We start from the raw sequence: 25216 nt of genomic DNA on the forward strand, positions 1-25216 counted from the left end.
GAGGATTTCCTGTTTGTGGCTGAAATGGGGGTAGTTTTAGGGGAAGTGGGCTTTTCCCTTCTGCTGGTATGCATTTTTTAGTTTGCTGTCAGGTTTTTTTTCTTATATCCTTATAGAAAAAATACTTTATGTGTTGTTAGAGTGCAACTTTTTGAATAGTGTTTGTTGTTAGTCACCCCTTGAAACAAAGAGACCTAACAGATTACAAATGGAGAAAAAATACCCATCAGCATCAGAGGCTTAAAAGACAGACCAATACTTACAACACTCAAGCTGAGCGTGCAGCGTGAGTTAGCAAGAGGTATGAACATAGTCACCATCACAAATATTTAAGTTGTGATAAAACTGTTTGTCAAAAGGATGCTACACCATGTTGCAAAACGTGATTTTAAAAGGTCTGTTTCTTGTGAACAGTTTCCTGGCCTTGAGCTGTATGAAGCTGTGAAATGGTCTGGCAAGGAGCACAGAGTAAGAGACAGATGGAGAATCAGTGCTGGAAGAGCATTCAAGCCTAGGTCCAGGAGGCAGAGGGCCAACAAATTTCTCTATCACATGGACCAACCAACTTACCTCTTCCTGCATGTCCTCATTTTTCTGACCAAGCAGCTCTCCCCTTTACCTCTTAACACCTTCTTACCTAGCCAGAATTCACTCAGCTGGTATAGAGATAGGTCAGCTTCATAAATGGAGTAAAGTCGTTGAGTCCACGTGGGAGAGGGCTCGTGTTCCTGGGATGAGCATTTAGCTTCATTAGCCAGTTTTGTGGGAGAAACTTAGGACCGTAACCTTGAACTTCAGCAGCTGAGAAACTTGATCTAGCTGTTACCTAGAGAGAAGACCAGGCGACTAATGAATTCCCGGGGGTTGCAGCTTTTCCCTTAAAATAAAGGGCAAAGCCCCCCCACACACACACACTCGGGGAAAACAGCACATTTTCTGTCCTGGGAAAAGCAAAAGGGTGAGAATTTTGAAGTGATCATGAGGGATTTTCCAGCCCATCTGCAGTGCTAACCAAACATCTGTCTCTCTCTAACCACCTCCTGTGGCAGTCTGCATTTGCAAAAATGCGTTTCTCCTGTTGACTTGGAGTAGAGCAAACCCAACGGTTTTCCTGTGCCCGCCTACGGGTGTGGTTCAGAGTTGTTAATAAACAGATGAGGGAGCAGAATGAGCAGAGTTTGAGGTAGTGAGGATCAAGCTGTGGTAATTACCTGGGTAGTGCTCACCAGGGGCTGAGCAAGGATGGAGGGGAAGGTGCAAACACCTCATCTTAGTGACAGCCAAGCTTGTTGGAGTGGGGTTTTTGATAATATGGCTATACAAGGAATGCCTGATAAATTGCTTTTATTTTCTTAATTTTGTAGCCTGGACTTGCTTGATCTTAATCTGCCTCTGTCCACATATTTCTTCCATTCATTCTTGATCTGCTCTCAGACCCCTTGCTCAAGCACACAAGCTACAGGTATATTGGAAGGGTCATTCAGAACAAACCGCTAGCCTTGCTCTGTGCAGACGAAGCAACGCACCTGTAAGTAGAACAAAAAATAATTGAGTGGAGTCGTTTCCTCCTGCCCTGTTCAGATTGAATATCCTTATATCTGTTGTCAAATGTTCATACCCCATCCAGTCCTACGTCCTGCTCAAGCTTTCTGAAGAGTAAGAGTGTTGAAAGAGCCCTTTTCAAAAGTGCTTACCTCCTTTTATGAACATTTGTAGATCTGCAGTGGTTGCAAGTACTTTTCTTGGGTGGATGGCCATCCTAGGTCAGGAACATCCTTTGTTTGCTCAGCTGTAAGGTGGTGGTTTAGGGGTTTTGTGGGTTTGGGGGTTTTTCTTTCACAAATGCTGGTAGCAGCATATCCTGTACACTTGTTTAGTTTTCTAGCTTATGCTTTAATAGAGGTACCAGTCTGCTTTACCTCCTAATAGATTCAGCACTTGCTGTATGGCAGTAATGAAGCAAGGGGACACCCCTTATAAGAATTTTTGGTAATGTGTCAAATGTGTCAAAAGAATTTTTGGTAATGTGTCAAATCTCTAAAGCCAGATTCCTACACTCACGATTGCAAAGAGGTTTTAGTAGTAAATGATGAGATATAGGAGAAAGGTTCTGTAGTTAAATCACTGGCATTAGACACTGACTGTTGCATCGTTTTCTCTGTGATCTTAAGCTGTGTTAGCTTCTAAAGAGGCAGAAATAGCACTAATTCCTACCTCTGCTCTGTGTCTTGCCTCTTTAGTATTTCCATGCTCATGTATAGCATCCAGCAAAATGGCAGAATGTGTTAGGGCCTTCTGGCATTTCTTGGATAAGAACAGGAACAAAAATATTAGTATTTTCAAAACTATTGAGCAACTTTCAGATCCCACTGGCTTTGCTGGTATTTCTGATTATTCAGCTCTTTTGATGATCAGACTTCTTCAAACGCTTAGCTTTAATCATCCAGATTAGGCCAGATGACTGTCTTTGTTAACACATATAAAATCTTCTGCGTGTATATATGTCTGTCTGCAATGATTTATATATGCATAGTTTGTGGTACTAAAAATTATATCCATAAATAGGATGTCAATAATAATAAATTGTGAAAGAAAGCCTACTGTTCATCCACAGCTGCCAGTGACTGGTTGAAGTCTCTAGTGCTTATCTTCAAGAAGAAGGTTCTCTGTGGAAATAAACCATCTTGTCTGGATTTTCATACTGCCTCTAAGGTTGCCGTGTGTTTTCTCGCTTCTTCAAGTATGCCTCTGTGCATGAGGCATCTGCGTTCAGTGCGAGTCCGGTAATTAAGCCCTAAGCTGTGAATGATCCTTTTTCAAGCCCTGCCAGCTTCCACTCCAGCTGACTTAGAAACAAGGACAAAGCTATTGCGCAGCCCTGCTCACTCACAGCTGTGCTCTAGCAAGGTACAGCCTGACCTCAGCTCACTTCTATGATTTGCAGGTTAAATATGCTGGCAGCTTGAGCAATGGCAGCTAAAACTGCTCCAATGAGGAGTAAAAGGGAACACAGCCTTATAAACTCCGTAATTGCCTAAGGCTACCACTTCTTTTTGGGGTCTGCTTTTTTTTTTCTTCCCTTTGAACACTTGTTTGCTTTTGTACCATGAAGCAGCTGTACTTGGCTTGAGAAGCTTCTAGATCTACCATACATAAAGGGGAGCTGGATGGATAGCTGCCATGGTCAGTGCTGGTCACTCTGCACATGAGGCTGGCTTGTTTGGGCTCGGCCAGGTGGTCAAGGCATCCAGCTTCCATAAACTTGAGACTTTGCTAAACCCAAATGTGATATATCTTGTTTGAGCTGTCATTTTAATTAATGCTAATTATACTCATTAACTAATTTGGCAATCATCATGAGGGACAGTGATTGAAGTCAAAGTTAATGGGTTTTACCAGTGACTTCATCACAGTTGAATTGCTTCAGTTACCTGATAAATGGAAATATGAACAGGCCTGGGTTAAACGCAGAATAGATGAAGAGGTATGTCCAATGTTAGGCTCAGTGTAAGCTTTGGACTCTAGATCTGGAAGATCCCAGCCCTCAGCAGGAGTGGAGATGTCACAGTCCACCTTGCAGAGGTCCAGGGTATGGATGCAGTTGTGCTGTATGGCAAGAGGCAAAGATTTGGCTTATGATGACTTCAGTAATTGAGTCCCAATATTAATATTATTATTAGCTTTGAAAGAGCTTACAAAATAAGATGTGTTGGTTCTCTCTTTCCAGCATGCTTTATTGGACTAGTTTCTAGGTTTTGCATTACTTTCTCTTAAACATTTGCTGACTTCAGGATGTAGTTCTGTGTTTAGTTTTGGGAAGTCCCATCTGTGTCAGAACCAGTCTGAGACAGTATGTAAGAATTTGTCTTATGAGCACTGTGATTTTTAAGAATTCAGAAGCAGGAAATGTAATTGTTCTTAAACCTGTGGAAGAAAATCCACATTTAAAACATAGGATAAGAAGCTGTAGGCAATTGGGTACCTCAGTCTCCCTTGTTGGTTTGAAAGGATAGAAGCACGTTGCATCTAGGGATAAAAATACATGTTTTGAATAAGCCATTGTTAGGAGACAGTTCTAATAGAAGGGAGGATGATTCCTGTGATTGTTAGCGCAAAAGATTTTTATGCTCCTGTGTTGTCTCCAAGGGCAATTCTGAAAAGCTATTACCAACAGACACCTGTGGGATAGACTGCAAATAACGAGTTGTTCCTAAAAATATGCTGTCATACAACACAGCTGTTGGTGTTTTTCTTTGCTGCAGGAAGGCAGAGGTGTTGAGAGTTACGTGGTGACTGAGTTGGCTTCTTCACCCAGAGAAAGCACTGCAGTCTCTTTGTTCAAGCACAGCCAGCTGGATGAAGAAGACTTAAGAGCCTCTTTTTGTCATGAAGAGCTCTCTGGTTATAGAGTGAATTTCAGGACTCAGAGGTGGTGAGGCAAGGCTTGGGGGTTGACTTCTAACAGTGCTGAGCTTATGTCAGTGCTTTTTCTTAAGCCAAGATCTAGAACAATCGGTTTCTCTCAATTTTACCTGATGAGATCTGCTGTGGTGGCAGTCAGTGTCATCTGGGAGGTTTCTCAGGTATGTTTTTCAACTCTGCCTGTCAGCTTTGAGTGGAAACTGAAAAGGACATGGTGTGGTTTATAAGTGTAATATTTTACCAACACATTCCTATCTAGTATTTGCCTTCATTAGTGTCAAGTGGCTGGAAGTTCTCACGTGACTGCAGTGCTGTATATAGGGTTAGGCTGTTTCATCATTTCTGGATATAAAAAATGGTAGTGTTACTGACTATCTGTAATTCATGACAAGTGCAATTTTTCCTGGCTTTGCAAGGTGACATTTAGGATGTGTTGCCCTGTCACTGATTGGTTAGCATCCCCTGCCTTCCCTGTGTACCACGTGCAGTACCTTATCAGTCGAAAAAACAATGATGTACGAGTCTCAAGTTTCATCTAATTCCACTGGAGTCAATATTCAACAAAATAAAGCTTATAACTTCAACTAAAGGAAAAAAAGAGTCTGAGGCTGAGATTACAGCTTTTCACAAAATGGTCCCGCTGAAGTCATATTGTAAGCTCATGTGACTAAGGTGAGGAGGTTAGAGTCCATACCTGAATGTACAGGTTTGAGTCATTGTTCTCAAAAGCGTGTTTACTCATGTTATAAAGATACCATTGAATTGTTCCGATTTTATCTCTAAACACTGAAGGCTTCCAGCCTGCAGCCATTTGGTTTCCTGCAGAGTCTCAATGAATCAGACAAAAAAGTGGCTCAGCACACGATGCTTTTTCTAGCATGTTTTTTAAAAGGTGTTTAGCAGAAGGTGGTTTACTAAGGAGATTATTTTGTGCTTTTTACTGCCTTGGTTGTCAATGACTGAGAGCAATGAAGTGAAGTGAGAACGTGGAGAAACAGGATGCAACTGCTGAGGTGGCGGCAGGAAGAAGGCAAGATATTTTTAACCGTTTTTTGGTTGTAGTGTTTTTTTCTTAAAAATTCACAGTGATAGCTGTTTCAGCTGCCAGCTTCTTTATTCATATTAGTCGTGTTTCTGATAGCATGGTGAGATCATCATCATGCCTTTCATAGGTTAATCACGCGCTACAGCAGATTTCAGTTACAGTAATGACTGGTTAGGCTCTGCATCCATCTTCTCTAAATTACATGCCATTTGGAATAGTTCTTTTCCGTTAGGATAATGCCTGTAAACAACAATGGATACGTCTTTTGCAAGGTACCTGTTATGTGTAGATCTGTTCCCTTCTCTAATACTGAGCACAGCATCTTCTTTAAGTAATATGGTATACAAGGAGAACTTAATTTTTTTCAGATGGTGTGTGAGAGTTAAACAGCATCATGGGGTTTTACCTTATACAAAAGATTCTTCCTGCCATCAGCTCTTACAATGCAAAATTTCCTTACTTGCAAGGTTGATTAAAAAAAAATCCTGCTCCTACAATACTCTACTCTGGGCACTGGTAATATGATTACTCAACAGCAAATCAGGTCTAATTATTTAGGGTGCTCCCTCTACTACTGGGGCTCTTTCAGCCATGTGACGAGTGTTTGCATTCAGAATATTCACTAAGGGAATATTCTTAAGGAGAAGGTTATAATGAAATTCAGGAAATTTGCTTTTGAGGGTCTGAAAGCTTGCTAGAAGTAGATAACACCCATAGGTGGCTCCCATAAAGCCACCCTTTCCAAGACGCACCTACACAGTAGTACTTATGTTTTCCTGACCACAAAAATGTGATTTTGGTCTTGGTCCAGTTCCCGATAAATGCATGTGTACGCAAACCTCGTCATCTTGGTTGCTGCTAATTGAGTCTTAGCAGGGAAAGCAAGAATTGCATGGGCACTAAGCCAGTGTTATGCTTTCACCCCTAAAGACGATCACTCTGTTTTATAATGAAGTCACGTCTGCATTGCTGTGTAGGAAAAAGGTATTTATTGTTGGCTGTTGTTAAACTGCTCTCCAAAAAAAACAGGTTTGTTTTTTTTTGTCAGCCATAAACATTCAAATGCATTCAGTTGCATGAAATGCATTAATGAGGGGTTAGATTTCACCACACTTTTATCAGACAGAAGGAGATGGCAGGATAGATAAGGAATTAAATTCCCACTTGGTTGATGGACAGTTCTCTTGCTTTCAACATCAAACATGAAAGTGATGTTTGAAAAGTCTGTAAGGCCCTCCTATTCACACCCCTCGAACACTTCTTGTTTTTACTCAATAATAAGCTGAAGAAAAAGAATGTGGCAGAAAAATAATGTGGCAATGAGCTATGTGCAATGGAGTCACCTGCTTGATGTGTACAGCACGTTGATGGTTGCCTCTCAGGTGCACATCAGGAACATGCATGCAGACATTCCTCTTGAAATGTGACTTACCTGTGAAGTCTGCCTGCACTTCCTTAAAAGTCACTTCCAGTGTCAGACACTGAAGAAAAAAAAACCAAAAAAAACAAAAAACCAAACCACAAAAAATAAAACCCCTGAAATAAATAATGAGGCTAAACATCATAACATGCAATTAAAAAAAAAAAGGGAACAAAATATAGATCCCCATGGGTTTTATGCACATGTTACATTCCCCTTAGGGTGGCCCAGGATATGAGGTAGGAGTGTTGCTGTACCTTGTGCAGCTGTTCCAGCTGTCTTCTGGGCAGTGCAGTTGTTTGATTTGGTTATTTACATAAAGCCATCTATCCTTCCCTTTCACCTTGGAGGAGAAAGACTGATGGACTCTTGGTGATGTTCTGCAGCAAGCCTGGTGTTGAGCAGGGACTTCCACATACTTGCATACCTCAACAACGGAAGCCTTATCAGGTGCTGTAACCCTGGGAGAAGGTTTGCGAAGACAGCCTGTGTTTTCTGCCTTGTGCTGCTGCCTGAGACCCCTCTCTGCCAGGAGGGCAGATGCTCACGAGTGCAGCAGGGCATGAGCTGAGTGGGAAAGTAGCGAGGCAGGATGGGGACGTGGGGCAGCGGAGGGGATGGTGTGGGGAGAAGGGTGTGGAGGTGGTGAATTTCCATGCTGCCGCTCAGCCCTCCTGCAGTTCCTTCCCACACCACCCGTCTCTGACACTACGTGGGGCTCTTCTGAGAGATTTTTAGAAGCTGTGATTATCTCATCTTCCCTCGGAAAAGGCTCTTAATCGGTGAGAAAGAGGTGAGCTTTGGAGTCTCGGAACTTCAAGGGCAACAGATGATCCCACAATTCTTAATTTAAATCAGAATTTTCAATCTTCTTTCCAAATGTTGATTTCTAGCAATCTTCTTGACCATATTTTCTACCCCTTTTAGATATTGTTTATATCTGCTTTAAAGTGTTGGATCGCAAAGCAACCCCCTTTTCCTTCTAGAAACTTGAAAGAGTTTTGCAGAGCGAGGGCTTGCTCATAAATCCGTAACTGCTTGGTCCTTAATCCCACGAAAATAAGCCGCTCTTACAACGCTTCCACAGCCCATGCCAGGCTGCTGCCTTTGGCCAAGGGCAGAGGATGGTGAACTATTCAGTTTTGGTGCTGGGGAACTCTGAGTGAAGGTCACTGATGTGACTGTGGTAGCAGTACGCATCAGGGTACAGAAAAGGATATTGTGATCTCTTCTGGTATAATGGCTTGCTGACAGAGATGAAAAGCGAAATGCAACCAGGAGTGAAGTTTAGATGCATGCAGATGATTTGCATCGTGGCACTTTTAAAAGCACAGGGGCTCCCATCAGGGCTCTGTGAAGAAGCGCCGGAGCTGGAGGTAGCAGTCACTGCTTGTGTCCTGTCTGGGACAAGATGGACACTACCCACAGGGAACAGATCGGGCATGGGCTAGAAGATCCCACCTTAGAGCAGAGCTGTAGTCATTCTTCCTTTCAGGTGGACATCTTTCTGATTGAAGGGTAACTAATTATTCTGCTGCCAGCAGAACAGTAGAGCTGAATCAGGTTTGTTCACCTAGAGTTTTTATTCATCTGTGGTTATGGGCCTGCCTGTTTAAAGCTTGCTGCAGATACTCATGCATGTCTGTCCCTAGGCGACTGCGGGACTGTTTGGAAGTGTTGGGGTGGGGTTCTGCTCGAGCTCACAAGCCCAGATTCTTGGATGAGCTTGTCAGCGCTTTCCAGCACTTGGGCAGCCATGGAACTTGGACTGATTCACACCCTTCTGCCTGAAGCCAGAGCAGAGGTGTACCCCAAACCTAGTTCAGCTCTTCCTGGGTGCAGTCGTTTTGTATCAATCTAAAGCTGCTACCACTGGTACTGATTTTACTGGCAATCCTGAGGTCGTGCTGGGGATGGAGTGACTGATGCTTACTCTTGAACTGGGAGATTATAGATAGACAATCCCTTGTGCTCACTGCTAAGTACCTGAAAGTACTTAAGAGAGATCTCATCTCTGTGAGCCTCTGCTGGGCACTGCCCTGTCTGGACTCACAGGAATTTAGCAAAAATCTAGGGAGCACAGAAAGCGTAGATTTAAAGAGAAAATGTGCAAGAACTTCCTGCAGAAACAAAATCTAGCAATGCTATCTGCATGCTGCAGTGAGAGAAGAATATGGGAATCATTAGATTTAAAAATGTGTTTAAATTAATCAGAATTTCGTTGCATCTAGTTGAGTACACTATGTAATTCTCGGTAAGATTATTGTAGCTTCTTGGAAGGGTGTACTTAAGTTTTGGTCAAAAGCTCAGTGAAACGAAGGAAGATGCAAAGCAGTTTGCTTTGCTTTGGATTAGACCCAGAAGCCACTGTGCTGTTTGGTAGAACTGGCTTAACCCATTTTCTCATCCACAGGTTGTGGGTAGCAGCTTAAGCTGAGCTTTGTCCTTCTAAAGTAGAGCTCCCATGCTTTGCACTTTGCAGATTTAAAGCCTATATCTGGCAGAGACATGCAAAATAAGAGAAATCAACAACCAAAAAAATTTATTTCTTCAGCTTGTACAAAATATTGCTAAATAAATCTTCAGTAGCTGTCAGGTTGATTGGCAGCCATCTCTTTTTGGCAAAAAATGGCAGTGCATCTTGCCCTTGATTTTTCAGCCCCTTTTCCTTGGTTTATTACCATTACAAAGCAAAGACGAGCAGAGCGTGACATATTTCTGTAGGTAGTTAAGGCTTGGCGGTCGGAAGATGTTGTGCTGTACGGAAAAATAGGACCCCTCTCCGAATAGTCAGTAGCGTTTAGCTCATGACGTAAGCAGATGGAAGTGACATTGTAAACCCAAGCTATATAATGCTGTGCCACTCACCAATAAACGCCATTTGCCATCCACCACATTGGTGTCTGTGAGCTGATGGCCCAAGCAGCCTGGGGTTGGTCACCGTGCCGTTCCTGAACCTCCAAAGGCAACGTATTTCTTAAGTACTTACCCTCTGGTTTTCGATTGGGACTCATCCCATTTTTTCCCTCCACCTTTTCCATATTTCGGTATTGTGTCTTGACACTTGTGTGAGCAGCCCCGCTAGGCACCATGAGCTGTGTCTCAGAATACCAGAGGAAGAGGTGCAAGGTGCAGTGAGGAGTCTGGCTGCGCCCAGAGAGCCCTGGCAGAAGCTGGATTTTACTTGGGACTGTTTTTTATGGTTCAGTTGGTAATTTCAGGTGGCTTAGTATTGCAGTGTGCACCATGGGTAGTTAAAAAATGCTTCTAGTGTGGGTCCTGGGAGGGGTTTTAGGGAGGGATGGTGGAGTTTTGTTTGGTGGTATTGATTTAATACTAAAATTGAGTGGCCTAGACTTCCAGTGAGCAGGCTTGTACAGATACAGGTCAGTTTTTTCACTGGGCACACATATGTGCATTGCCACAGCATTTCATATAGTCTAAATATGCAAAAGGAGTTCATAAATGGATGTGTGTTTATTTCCAAGGGTGGTTAATATGTGTCCTTCAATTTAGAAAATCCCTAAACTCCTGATGGTCAGGAGCAGGAAGGATGTCTGTGCCTCTGTATATGCTAGGACTTCAGGCTGGCTAGAGCCTTCATCAGTTTGCTGGGTGGTGGGGGAGTAAATAGGTATTTTCCAGTATCTGCTGAAGTGGTGCAGTAGTTCTGCTAACTGAATCAGCAGAAGCCAATCCAAAGCAAATTGCTGCATGCAGTCACCTGATTTCCATAATATCTTCATAGAGGGTGCTGCAGCCCCATGGGGTTGAACTTGTTTCTGCTGTCTATCTCCCTGTCTGCTTCTGGCACAGGTCCCTGCAGTGTTTTCTGGTGTGGCCTGCAATAATGTGTGCTGTCCCCAGGTGTTAAAGGGGAAATGAGACTTTGCGTGGCTTCTGCTAGAAATACTAACCCCCTCTCTTGTGGGAACTGCATGTATGCAAGGTATCTGTGGGCATCCTCTATCACCTTTTGCTTCCCTGTGATTGTGGTAGTGTAAGAATCTGTCTCCTGTCAGCATCTTAAATCATGCTGAAAAGATGGAAGCTGTGAATCTTGTATTTTAAGTCTTCAGACAACCTCTTGTGTATTTTAATGGATGTCCTTAGTTTGCACTGTCCTTCATTTGTAGTACCAGTCTTCTGTCCTACAGATAATGAGGAGAAAATAACCCAGGAAGCAATTTTTTCACAAACAAACAGAATAGCAAACACCCTTTGACACCAAAGAGGAAATCACAGTGTTTACAGAGAACAACTTAATGAACTGGGGAGAAAAAAAAAAACAGTGGGTGCAGAATTAGAATGATGTAAATGCATGTGTATGTTTAAAATTTAAAGATATGTGCTATGTATTCTACATATTCAGTGGTCTAATATGAGTTAGAGCAAGCCATTGTCTTTTCCTCTGATGAAGAAATGAGAAGGGAGGCTGAATTCCTGCGTCAGCAGGTATTTGTCTGTGTCATTAACCCATGCGGTTGTATGATGACTTCCATGATGGTCTGAGAGATCCTATGATGAGATTAGAATTGTTAAGAACAAATATTTAGTTCTTCTATTTATAGAGACAAGTGTGAAAGCGGGGTGTCAAGAAACAGAAAGCTGATGAGAATCTAGAAGGGGTGCTTGATTAGTCTCAGAGCTGCTTTTTAATTATTTTTCTTTTTAAAATTCTTTTTAAAATTGAGGTTAGGTGGAGATGCTGGCAGTTCTATTTGTGGTTTTTCATATTTTCAGCTTTTTCAGGAGGGAATGGGAAGCACAATCTTATGCTGAAATTTCATGGAAATTTCTTGAGTTTTATTATTAACCGTGCAGACTTATCATTTTACATTCTCGTAAACAGTAAGAGAAAAATTTGTAGTGTTGTTTTATTGGGGGATGGGTGTTACTGAAATAAATAGGAGTTTCTTTATGTTGTCAAAGTTAGAAACTTCTTGTTGCAAAAGGTCCAGAAAAATTCTATGTTGAGGTGACAGTGACACAGTCAGGCACACTAATTTGGTCTGAAAGAATAAGGTGAAGGAGAGTTGTGTTGGTGTAGAAAATCTGTTCTTACTAAAACTTGATTTTGACCTTTGTAGATAAAATAAAATTTTGGATGATTGCCACGGATCAGGCATGCAACACTTAAAAAATTCATCAGTGATCTTGATTTGTTTTGACATGCTTTTTGCTTGCTATTGAGTTTTCTATTTCTGTTTCTTCTAGGTATTTGCTTGCAGTCAGTGTTGCTTGTTGGTTTGAATCCTGATTGCCTTAGCAGCTGACTAGTGTTGCTCACAGGTCCCAGTGTTGTTGTTAACTCCTAGATAATAGGAATCCAATTAAAAAATAAGGCAGTAATCACGAATAAGACTCCAATAATAAAAATGCCTTTCCAATTTTTTAATTAGTGGGGTTTGCTTGCTTTTCTCTTGTGTAAGACTTACTTCATTCTCATTTTTATTAATTCTTAAGAAACAGCATTGTCAAAAATTACCACGTTTATTCAGATTGCTTCAATGTCTTTGGATCCTGTCATTAGACTCTTCACTGAGCCATCCTAACAAGAAAATAGCTCCCATGACTTTGACAATGAATTCTTTGCAAAAACCTTATTCTCATAAATTAACTCATTTCCAGAGTCACCCCAGGTAGTAGAATGACCTAGCCTCCCAAGCCCCATATGCAACTGAAATATCTGGGTTGTGCTGTTCTCCTACACCAGAGAATAGGTCGGTGTGGGTTTTTCGGGTCAGAATTTCCTCTGTTGGCCTTATACTTCAAGGGCTTAGTAGCAACATCACTTTTAATTCACATGTACAAGTTCTTTAAATGTGTGCTTCTAGTGATGCTAGTACAGATGTGGAGAATTCACATGAGAGATCAGTTCAGAACTAATTCACTTAATTGAAAAAATTGGAATTCTTCCCCTCTTGAGGGGGTATGAGTTAAAGACGGTGCTCTGGCATGGAGATTTCCCAGTTCTTGTATAGTGAACAGCCAAATAAATTTACTCTGTCGTCTTTGTTTCTTCTGCCAGGTAGTATGTCTCATCCTAAAAACGGGAGTTGTTTTTGTACTATTATTTAGTTAGTTGCTATTAAATAAACTCTGGATAGGGAGGGGGAAAAAATGTGACCTGCCCAATTGTATATACTCATTTAGTTTGTGTTGATATTTGGAAAAGGAAAGAAGAGAGTACCAGAAATCAGACAAACATGACCGACGCCATCTGCTCTTCTCCTCACAAACATTAGACATTTGGTTTGGAATAGTTCTCCTTTTCTTCAGGACTACATTGGCTGGCTTTAAAGCAAGTGCAAAATGAAGTGGAGGCATCTTATAGGCAGTCACAGGCTTGCAGTCTGGTTTACGTAAACTCAGTACTTCCCAAAAAGCTTAGCTTTGCTGGAAAGCGATTTCAGAGAAATGCCGGGCTGCTATTGCAGATTGCAGCAAAGATCTCTGGTCCTTAAGGGGTAGGATCGCAGTTTCCGAGGGCTGGCTTAACCCAGCAGACTGTGTATATCTGAGGTTTGACAGAGCCCAAAGAGACAGAATAAAAAATAATAAATTATTAATATCTGGAAGACATTAAGCTTAATGAATAAGTAATAAATCACCGCACTTTCATTTCCTTAGAAAAACAGGCTGGCTGTATTTGTTTTGATTTTCCCTTCATTAAGCATTTTTCTCCTGTTGCTCTTTCCAAGTACCCTAAGGTGCTGAAATTTAGGATTAATTTTACAGAAATCAAGAAGATTATACAGCTGCCATTCAGCCAGAGAGAGAGAAGGATAGGAGGTATATTTTTCTGGAAAGGACTTTTGTTGATTTTTGGTAGTGGATAGGGAGGGTCTGGAACAGCTGGGCGATTGCACAGCTCCTGCAAGCAGCATCTCCCAAGTAAATGTAGCAAGGGAGACCCTACTGTGTACCTGCAGAGAGATGGACACACAGAGGTACAGTAATTTTCTCAGCATCATCTCTCTGGTTAACAAAAAACTAAATCTTCCGGGTGTATCCCAAGTCTCATAGCTGTGCTTTGTTGGCAGCATAAGCTGGAGAAAGCCTTTTAAACAAGCATAGGTAGCCTGCTCTTTAAAGGAAGACTGGAATGGGATCTCATCATTGGCCACCACCACTCTGCTGCTGCTGACAGAGATCCAGCCCTTGACCTCTAGCAGGACCTGAGGTGGGCAGCACTAAGTTATTTTGAAGCCCAGCCATTTGGAGATCACCTGCTATTTGAAGCAATGGTTTTTCAGCAGTCCTGACCAGATTTCAAACTGGATAACTCTGCTATACCTGCTTAAAATCACTCCCCAGTGTTTCACTCGGTATGGCAGGGGCCCCTCCTGTTTCTGCGGGACTGCAATGTCCCCCTTCCAGTTTCATTCCAGCTGCTTATAAACTGATTTCAACATCACATGTGCCTCCATTTATTAATTGAGCTGACTTCCTTGTAATTATTTCAGAGGGTCTAAATTTGACAGCAGTAAGTATACATGCAGCCCTGATGCTGTACAGTGCAGTACCTTCTCTTGGTGTTTATCTGTGCCACCCAGCAGGCTGTTGTCTCTCTGTATTCCTTTTATGGGTGAGGTTTTGCTTCATCCATGTTAGACTGAATTCATCTATTGCCTCCTGTGAGCATGTCCTTGTTGATAATGGAGTTACGTAAGAGCTCTCTGTGAGAAGAGGAGGGAACTGGTGCTGAGCAGAAATGTGGGATCCATTCAGGTAACAGGGTGGTTCCTAGGGGAATCAGATCTGTTCTTCACACAGGCAAACAGTCAAGATAGCACCTTTCCTTCCATAGGTGGCTTGTGTCATGGTTTAGCTCTGGCCTGGCTAATTTCGGCAGCTAAAACTCGTGCAGTTGGGCTCCCAAATCCATTCCTCCTCAACCCTAGCGAAAGGGAAGTAAGAGGAAAAAGACTTTCAGGTTAGAAACTAAACCTACAGACTTAATGAAATAATGATAATTATAATAATAATTAGAAAATAATAACATATATACAAATACATGATGTCATGACCCCACCTCTCAGTGACTGTATGTCACCACAAATGCTGCAGATCAGACACAAGGGAATGGGTCCATGGCTAGGAGGTAGCTCGGCTCAGGAGCTGGATTCAGGAATGCACAAATCCGGGATCAGGAGCAACCAGACAGGTGAAGTCCTCACTGGACGCCAGCAAAAGAGTCAGACCCTTGTGGTCTTTCAGTTTTATACTGAGTATGGCATTTTTTGTACGGAATACTCTGTTGGTCGGTTTAGGATCACCTGTCCTGTCCACTCCTCCTTGACAGTAGGGACTTTTTTCCTGCCAGCTTGAGGATGGCCTTGGTTACTATAGGAATAAATGGCCTTTTTTGGCCGTTTTTTGCGTACCAATGCCCTGCATTATCACTTCTAGAAAGGAATGCTGTCTCAAAAACATGCAGTTAGCTTTCAGAGAATGAAGTTACTTAGAGCAACTGAGTTGGTCAAAAAAATGACTCTAATTTAGCTCTAACCACAACAGCTTGCTAGAGGATTTCATCACAGTGAGTTTATTTTGTGACCTCAGACTTCTACCAGAATCTACTCCCCTTCCCATTCATTCATGCTTTTACTTCTTTTTTTTTTTTTCTCTTGGCATGTCATTATGTTTTCATTAATGTATCGACAACAGGGCAGCTTTGTTCCCAGTATTGTCTTCTCCATCCAGACCTTGGAATTGGGAGATCCTTGGAGAAGGTGTCTTTTATGTGACTTTTAAGCAGAATCGGGTGCTTTGCTTTCCCCCTTGCCTGCAAGTGTGTTTCCCGGAGCTGTAAAGTCAATCTGTTATGGGTGCTTCTTCTACTTAAATCTGACTCCTGCTAACACTTATGTTTCTTTCATTAACAGATTAGCCTTACAGGAAACCTGTTGCTGACAGCCTGCCCTGTTGTACCCACCACCAGGAGAGAAAACTCGAAGAGGGAGCTGAAGGCAAACCACATTTCTGAGACAGTCCATGGGGACTGTTCCAGGTCCTCTGAGATCTGCCAAGTGTGCCCTGGTCACAGTTTCTGTGGAGGAGGACCACCTGGGGGACCTGCACTCTGCTAAGCACCAGCCACAACTACCCACTGGAGAGAGGGCCAGCAATGGTTTCCCGCGCACACCGTCTGGCTCTGCTGGAGTTTGCTTGTTTGACCTGAAATGCACAGCGGCTTCTAGTGCACAAAGGTGCAAGCAACGCTGCAAGAATGATGCTGGCCAGCAGGAAGCCTTCCCTCTTGGGCTCACCAGCAAAACTGCAGAGGGGTGTCCTGCAGCCGTAGAGCTTGCTGGTTGCTCCCTGACAGCGGGCAGCCAGGGACTGGCAGCACCAGCCAGCACTGCAGCAGAAGTCCCCTTGGCCGGGCAGGAGCCAGAGATGATGCCAGCCCCCCAGAGCTCCCGCCAGTTCATGCAAGGCAGCCACACAAAAACAAGCTCCCTGACACAAATGGATGAATCTACCTTGAAACCTCAGGGAACTCATGATCAGCCAGCACTTGAGGTGTTAAATGATTCTTCCCCCGGTGACCCTATTAGGAGTAAGGAGTCCTGTTGTACTTCTCAGGCAAACCTCCTGCAAAGAGGGGAGAAAGATGGGGGAGCAGACAAAACTGGTTCTACTGCATGTCAGTCACTCTCACCAGTGAGACACACCAAAGCTGACCTGGGGAGAAACCCACAGACCAGTTTGGAGGCAAAAAGTGAGGCTGCAGTTGCCATACAGTTGCATCCCACAGATAAAACTGAAGCAGTGCAGAGCAGCGAGGCACCAGTGCAGTCTAGCCATGAGAGTCCACATCCCATACACAACATGGATGCCATGCTGGGAAGTCGAGGCCCCACGCAGCTCTCTAAATTCAGAGAAACAGGTACCATGACAGTTCAGTCTGAGAACAGCTCTCTAACTCTGGAAGCAGTAAGCAGGACATGGCGAGATGTTGAGGTTCAGGCCGTGGCTACCGTGGAGAGCAAATCAGCCTCCACCAGTCCCAGCATCCTTGCTGCCTTCTTAAAAGGGAATCCTCCTCCAGAGGAGAAGGAAGAACTGCACATAATTTACCAAGGAGGTATGGGGCTGACCCAGTCTGCATTTACTGACAGCTTATCCTCACAACAAAAGTCCCCATGTTCTCCTGGTATCACATCAAAATCGACTGTTGTTACGGCTGTGACTGCTTTGGCCCAAACCCAGCCTGAAAGACTTCCTGGGGTCCCATCTGACATGGTGCCTCCAGCATCAACAGATAATGCAAAATCTGCTCTCCCCTTCCTCCCCACAGCTGTTACCTCCCAAGGGATATCTGTGGGTAATGCTGAAGTGACCAGTGCAGCCCATGATGGCAAGGGTGCTGCTCGCCTGCTGATCGATGCTCCAGTCCCACCAAAGCCCATCCCTGTTGAGCAGCTTGCAGATGACTCCAGTAATCAAACTCCAGCACAGTCTGGGTCTGGTGCTGGTGAACCAAGTACCACTTCTGCTGCCACTGTCCAAGGAACTGAGAACAACCTGCGAGGTCTTGTCCACAATGCAGGAAGCAGCCAGTTATCTTCACTCTGTAGAACAGACAATGAAGTCAAGCAGAAAGAGGTCCTGGGCAGCTCCGAGCAGAAGTCTGTGCAAAGTAAGGGTGCAAGCCAAGGGGAGATCATTCCTAATCAGTCTGTGGTAAAACCGAAGGAAGGAAACTCAGTGCTTGATCTTAAAGGAGAGATGAATGTTAGCAGCCAATCTGCCACTGTTCACATAAAGGTGAGCTCGGAGGAAAAGGAGGAGAGCAGAGGCCAGGGAGCTGCTGGCCAGGCTCAGCCAGGCAGTGGCCAGAGCCAGCGGGCAGGACTGACACCTGAGTTGACTGCATGTTCTGCACGTCTCACCCCTCCCTTGGAGGCATCAGCAGCTCCACAGCAGCAAGGCCTCCAAGCTAAGAAGTCCAGAAGCGACATTCACACAGCAGCTCTTCCTGCTTCAGCTCAGACCTTACCAAACCTGGGGGAAAACAAAAAGCAGCCCACCCCAGCTATGGAGACGAAAGTGCAGGTGAAGCAGTCCAAACATGTCAGGGATGTTGTTTGGGATGAGCAGGGCATGACATGGGAGGTTTACGGTGCTTCTGTTGATCCAGAATCGCTGGGAATTGCCATCCAGAACCACTTACAGAGACAAATACGGGAACATGAGAAACTGATCCGGGCCCAGAACAGTCAGACTCGGAAATCCATTTCCTCGGATACATCTTCAAATAAAAAACTGAAAGGGAGACAGCACAACATGTTCCAGTCCATGCTGCAGAATTTTAGGCGTCCTAATTGCTGTGTCCGACCCGCTCCCTCTTCTGTGTTAGACTGACGTGTTTTGCAGGGGTGTAGATGTCTGTGATGGTAGAGAGACTCCCTCCCCTCAAGTCCTGAGTCCTGCTGTTCAGTTGTGTTATTGGGATTGTGATGCAGCAACTGTGGAAGATTATTTCCCTTTGTTTTCTGAGAAGCCAAGTGCTCCATCACACCATTATTATTACCACAGCTAGTGCATTTCCACATTATGTCCCCATCCCAACTACTGTCAGATGAAAAACTAGGCACTTAGCAAAAGCACAAATTTAAATTGCCACCTTGCTGCAGGGAGAGCAGCACCTTCTGATAAAAGGAAAAGTGGAGAGAGTGTCAGAATTATTATGGGAAATTACTTGTGTGCATCACAAGGTCTGACACAATGGGGTGGGCTGGGGGAAGCTGGGCAAGGTGAATCTAAGGTCCAGCAGCTGTAAACACCTAACGCAAGACAACTTTCTTGGTGTGTAAGTTACCCACACTGAGGCAAGTCCATGAAAATGCTACGGACATTGATTACTGACTTGTCTCGCTTCTGTTGACAGTGAGGGTACTGCTCTTATGTGAACCCCAGAGAGCTAGGCCTTCCCCTCCCATTGAAATGGAGAACCAGGCAAAGTCTGAGGATCAAGGCTTATTATCTCTCTGGGAGACATTAAGTCCAAGGGATTTTGATGGCTACAAGGGGAGGTGAAAGAAGGATATATTCTGCAGGCTTTTTCTCCCCTGCCTCAGCTGTGCTTAAGGTATAAGCAAGCAAGGCACAAGAGAGCACATCAGTAGATGTACCTGCATCCAACAAGATGATGCACTCGCTTGTGCTTGTGGTGCTCCAGCTAAATATTTCAAAAGCAGCAAGCTGTTCTGGCTCCTCAGCCAGGGTGCTGCTCCTCTGCTCTCAGCCTCCTGTGACACCTAGCACCTCTCTTCTAAATCACTTCTTAAAGTGATCTGGATCTTTCCTCATTCTCCAGAGGTGCATAGTAACATGCTCCCATAGGAGTAGGCTATCCTGTGCATCTGGGTCCATGAGCCTACACATCTAAGTGTGTTAAATTGATTTTACTTTTTTCCCCTTTTAAGTCCGTAGCCAACTCTACTTTTTTTGCAGTATTTTTGTGCTTTTCTTGCTGCCTTTCATAAACTGAATACCATTTGTTCAGCATGTGCGTATTTTGTTTTACCTAATCCTCTATGTATTATAAACCATTATATTGTTATCTTGAAACGTTTACTTTACAGAAGTACTGGAATCTTGAGACAATCTTTGCTGTATTTCTAATGTTAGAAAAGTTGTAGAAACTACTAATAAAATGTAGCTTAGTGACTGTTTCTCCAGAAGTGTGATATACAATAATGTCTCAAATGTATGTTGGTCACATTTTGTCCCTTAATAATATTTTTCAATCTGGGAAATGTGTTTCCAACTAACTTTCTATTCTGTCTTCTAGAGTTCCTGATGGGAGGCTGGGGAACTCCTGCAGTTTGTAGAAAACGTAGGACTTAGAGTCCTACAAAGTACTGAGGATTTGGATATTGTAATCCTGCAGAGTACTAGAGTTAAATAGGGTTATTTTTATTCCATTAAAGTTTTTTCATGAATCACAATGATAATTTATTTCTGTCTGTGGTATGACACACACGACTTACTCTGTAGATCTTAGTCTTACAATTTACTCTGTAAATCTTAAAGATTTACACGGTGTAAATTAGTATTAATATTTTTCTTATTTTCTTTTTCTTTTTTTCTGTGAAGCAGACCTGAGGTGTTCCCCTTTTATATATGAACACAGACTTTTTGAGTGTATCAACTGTCTTCAAAGCAGCTGGTTTGGGACAATTTTTCCCCAGCAGCGAGGTAAAATACTGTAAGATACAATATTTTAACCCAGTTCAATGAGAAATGTTGCGCCTAGGTGTAGTACTGAATTGACTCCTGGTTTTCTTCTGGTATGTATTTGTGGGCTTTGTGGGACACCTTGTTCCATTTCTGTATATTATTTCAAGTTCTTTCCCACTTGATGCTGAATTGTAAATTCTGAAATAACACATTAGAGAATGTCTTCCCACCTCTGCCTACCAGGAGGAAATTCTCCTACCTTTTTTCTGTTAGTATTACTGTTTCCATTCCTCTTCTAGCAGTGTCCAAGGTGTGAGCTTCATGTGAAATTTTGTGTGGGATTAATATTGGCAGTCTCATTAGGTCAGGTTAGTTGACGAGTTTGGTGTCTCTTCCCACATTGTGTCCATGTCAGCCCTGAAGAGGTTCCCTAAGTTGTCCATGATGTTTGCTGTGTCTTGTTCAGGTCCAAGGCTTTGCACTGCTGTTTTTGCCTCCCTCCTGCCTCTCCTTTGCTAGCTGCTGCCCAGTCTGTCTTCCTGTGAAATAGTGTCCCTTGGCTCAGCTCGCATCCCTCTCTCCACTGTGCCCCTTGCTGTAGCGTTGTGAGCCAGCTTACTCTGAACTGTCCCTTTACAAATATGCTTAGTCTGACTATATAAATGGATTGTCATCTTTTTTTTTCTAGAAGAGAATAAATGGCTATTGCACATTCACCAATTTCCATGAACTTTATCCTTTAGCTTAAGCTCTCCGAAGTATTTCTGGCATATGGGTATGAGTTGCTTTATTGAGACCAAACTGGGCTTGGCAATGAATGAGCAGGGTGTTGGGCCAGCACTGGAATTAACTCTTCATGAGGAATGGGAGAGTTCTTCTGGTTCTTTGGAGTTCCTTCCAGCTGTGAGTCTTCACCAGCCACACCTCCCCTCCCACCCCAAACAACCTTCATTCCAGGAAAAAATCATCAATATATATGTACTACAAAACACTGACAGGCAATTTACCGAGAGAATGCATCTGAACAAATCTAGGGGCATAAGTGCAAAAACTGTGGTGGTTGACAGAGCACTGTGCTTTTGTATTCTGGGAAAATAAGAGCGCAAAGACCAACTGCAAAACATTGGTGACACTGCCTGGTGGGCACAGAATTCCTGCAGGTGTGCATTTAAAGCCAAGCAATAATGTGCCAAAAAACAACACACAAAAATAAGTCCATAATCACCAGCACATCTCATGGAAAACACTTAAGGTTTTCACTTTGCCTTGCTAGGGCAGACTGTAGGCAACCTGGTAATTTAACACTGGTAATTAATGCATTTTCTTGTGTACAATGTCTAGATGACAATGTGAATCCTCATAGGGATGATTCATCTTTGACCAGCGGCAAAACAGAACCATGTTTTGGGTAGCAATCAGCAACTATTACGTGTGTGAGTGGTCTTGTAGCATCCAAGAAAGACATCAGCATCAAAAATGAATGTGCTTGGAGTAGCAGCATAGCAGAGGCATGGGGAAGATGATCCATGTGCTGTTACCCTGCTCTTTTTCTCTGCCCAGAGACTCAGAACCACATTGCATTGCTTGGATGGTTAACAGCTAAGGAAATCCATTTGGGCTAATGAAAAGAGGGATCAAAACAGAAAGTACTTTGTCATTCCCAAAAGTTAATCTGTACCAGAAAAAAAAAAGAAAAAAAAACCTAAGTTGCAGCTTAGTCAGTGGAAGCAAGGTGAGAAATTCTGGGAAACAAGCGAATTGTAAGGAAATTCTTCCTTGTAGGTTGCATCTTCTGGGAAAGTTGACATGTCCAGAATCATTAATAAAAGCAGTGAATGAGAATGGAAGAGAGAGTTCTAGTTTCACTTCAGGAGCTTTCTGCTAGGAAACATGAAACTAAGCATGTTTCACTGTTGCAAATACAAAACCTGTGTTAAGGAGAATGTCATTGCAGGCAGTTTGCAATATAGTCATGGATTTCATGTGAGGCGGTGACATCCACCACTGTCTGCTTGTGCTCAGTTGGCATCTGCCAGCTTTGTGTTGCTTGGAGCACAAGGGATGAAGTCCTGCCTCATTCCTGCTGACTTCATTTGGGAAAAGGAGTGGGGAAATAGCTGGAGGGACAATGAGGAGAATTTATGTCTTCTCCACTTCAGAAGAAGAAAACCTTGTTTTGAATATACAAGAAAGAAATGCTGAAGAACGTGGGGAGGGACCAAAAGAGAAGTAAAACAAAGTTGATTTATGTGCTTCACAAGGAATTTCCACACCTATGTTTCTTAAAGCCAATGTTTTGCTCAAGTTTTGCCCATTGGGTCATTCTGGGCTCACGCATTTTTCATGGTGCTTCATGGCTTTTAGGTAAAATGAACACTTGTGTTTTACTAGTACATATAGATATATCCAAATACGATTCAACAAAACCCCTAAGCAAACAGCCTCAGTTTTTTACTGCTACTACCACATAAGAACTTGTAAAATGCACCATTTGGAGAAGTATACTCAAGAGATTCAGAAAAGGTAAATATATGCTTTAAAGATAACACTGGCTTTTATCTTGAATTTCATAATTGTTGCAGTGTTAAAGTTAGAAGTGGAAATTCAAGTGAAAAATCAGTATTTGAGCTGATGGAAAATTCAAATTGGCTGCCACTGGTTTTCAGTTTGGAAACTTGATGGAATCTACCATACTAGATATTCATTACTTAGCTCACTATATGCAAGGTTTGTAAGAAAGTACAAATTTTATTAGCTTATTAGTTCCATTGTCTTGTTCCGTACCTGTTCTTCTACACCTTTTAAAAATCAATGCAAAATGTTACCAAGACTAAGCAAGTTCTTTCCCACCCAGCTTATGAAAATGCTTATTCTAAATGAGAGATAATTGATTGTCAGGCTCCACGGTTTTAGAAAGTTAGGGACTATGGTCTGAAGGAAACTCTCCTCTCTTTCCCCTCCCCCCAAATTTTTGTAAAATCTCAGTCTCTGCCAGTTTATTTTGTGGGGACTTTGCCTCTAGGAGTGGTCAGTACTCATCCCAAAGGTAGGCACATAGATCCTTATTTAAAGGATCTTTATCCAAATATCTCTGGAGTCACCAGATCCTGTACATTGAATGACTGCAATGTTCTCTTATGGGCTTAAATTATCCCATTTGAGTCAGTGCAGGTGTTTTAAAGAAAGAGTGAGGTGTTACAGCTGGGTTGAGCCAAAGTGAAATTAATATCATCCATTTTACAAAAAAACCCTCTGAGATGTAGTATTTTTTCTGCTTTGTGCTTTTCTGAGCAGCTCTTCCTTCCCAGTATTTATAACATGTATTTTGCATGAAATCTTGTCAAGGAAGATTTTGCAATGTGGAACACATCTTTCACCATTCAGGCTTCTTTAAACAAGAAAATTATGTTAGTGCTGAGTCAAATCACACAGAGAGGAGATATTTTTTCTTCTAGGAAAACATTTGCTGTCGGTAACCTTGTGTGCGTGAGTGTCCATGTTTAAAAGGGGGCTACATTGTGCAGGTCTCATGCATTACTCATATTTTTAAGATGATTTTTTTCCCTTTGCTATTGTGATCGAATGCTGGAAGCTTAGTATTTTCCACAACTTTGAGGCAAGATTAGATCACTGCAAGGATTTTCTCCTTATTTGGTCTCTAAAAGAATTCCCACAGCTGTATCTAAAAAAAAAACACAAAAAAACCACCCCACCAGCTGGCCAGCCTCTGTGTCTAGACTGTCAACAGAAAGAGCAGCGGCTGTGGTGTACAGAGATGCACACTGGCTTCTGAGTTTTGTAGAAATCCACACTTCTATGTTCAAACTGATTTCTGTACAAAGACTATGAATGATAGCAGGCATCTGAGCATGTTAGGAACAAAATCACGTCAACTGAGTCCTATTTGAAATGCTGGACCTTAAGTTTTTGTTAGCTTTCTGATTAGACTGACACTCTCTGAAGTAGAAATAAACAATTCTGCCAGCAAAGTCTCCAGCAGTTGTCTGTTGCAGAATATGGGTCTCGCAGGTGCTTCTCAGCAGCTCTGCTACAGCAGGCGACCCTTCTGCTGGAAAGCCCTCCTGACGATATTTTCCTTAGCCCAGTTCATAATCAATAGCTTCAAGTACATCAAAAGCAAGTTAAGAAACTGCCCAGAGGAATTTCAGTAAAATGGAATAGAAAGATCCATGCATTCATGGTACATAAAAGTATGTCTGAAGTCTGAAGTCAAGGTCTCAGTTGCACGCTGAAAAGCACTGTGAGTTTCTACCCAGAGTTAAAGAGAGAGTAGATGAACTTTGAATTCCTGGCTGTTGTAAGCACCACAAAAATGATGGCTGTGAATCAGTCAGCAGCAGGAGAAAATCAAATTGTGGGCTTCTAACAACAACTAATATTGTCGTGGCTTTATTATTTTTATAGTCACACTGACTGAATGTGATGTACTGTATGAAGTAAAGCTTTCAGGTGAAACGTGACATTCATTTGAGATGTACCAACAGAAGTTTGCATGTAAAGAAGTCTACAGTGATACTAAAGCAATGTTACCCACCCAATCAAGTCCCTTAGGAATTTAATGTTTTGCTGTTTTACACCTCTTGGTTTCCATGCTGAGTACAATAAAATTAACACTGTCTTAATTATGCTGGGTCTCTGTTTGTAGGCTGATATGAGAAAGGAAGTTACTTTTAAATGGAGCCGTTCTGGCTAAATCAGTGAATGTTTGTAAGGCAGCAGCTATGAAGGGCTTTCCAAATTCAGGCCTGAGACCTGGCACCTTGCAAAGCTCAGTGCAGTGCAAGCCACCACACACTGTCCTCACTGGAGAAAAGACCCATCTGCTCCCTTCTGTGTAAGTGCCGTTGACTTTTCACAGCTGTTTATGAGCACAGGCTTTTCCACAGCAGCCGCAGATCTACCCTTTTGCATGAATTCACTCAGCCTTTCAGCAGCCTGTTGCCACACAGCAGCACATTATTCATCCAGCTCAGCTCCCCAGGAGCCGTGCCCTAGCGTTTTAACCCTGCGGTGTCGCTGCTGTAGCAAATTGTCATCACCAGCACACCTGCACACCATGGGCAAAGCCAAAAGCATCAGGATCAGAATAACCAGAACCATTTTCCTCCTCA

The 25216-nt window shown here is 42.8% G+C and overlaps 1 protein-coding gene across 3 annotated transcripts in view; it reads left to right on the forward strand.

Annotated features, from left to right (window-relative positions):
* GPRIN3 (GPRIN family member 3) overlaps positions 1–24730 on the forward strand; it is a 36135-nt gene extending 11405 nt beyond the window's left edge. For all 3 annotated transcript variants that reach the window (XM_069855659.1, XM_069855661.1, XM_069855660.1), the window contains one exon: positions 15779–24730. In XM_069855659.1, coding sequence (XP_069711760.1) covers positions 15888–18263 — 2376 coding nt within the window. In that variant the 5' untranslated portion in view covers positions 15779–15887 and the 3' untranslated portion in view covers positions 18264–24730. The remainder of the gene's footprint in view (positions 1–15778) is intronic.
* The last annotated feature ends 486 nt before the right edge of the window (positions 24731–25216 follow it).

The sequence above is a fragment of the Phaenicophaeus curvirostris genome, chromosome 4, assembly GCF_032191515.1.
Source record: "Phaenicophaeus curvirostris isolate KB17595 chromosome 4, BPBGC_Pcur_1.0, whole genome shotgun sequence".
Taxonomy (NCBI): Eukaryota; Metazoa; Chordata; class Aves; order Cuculiformes; family Cuculidae; genus Phaenicophaeus; species Phaenicophaeus curvirostris.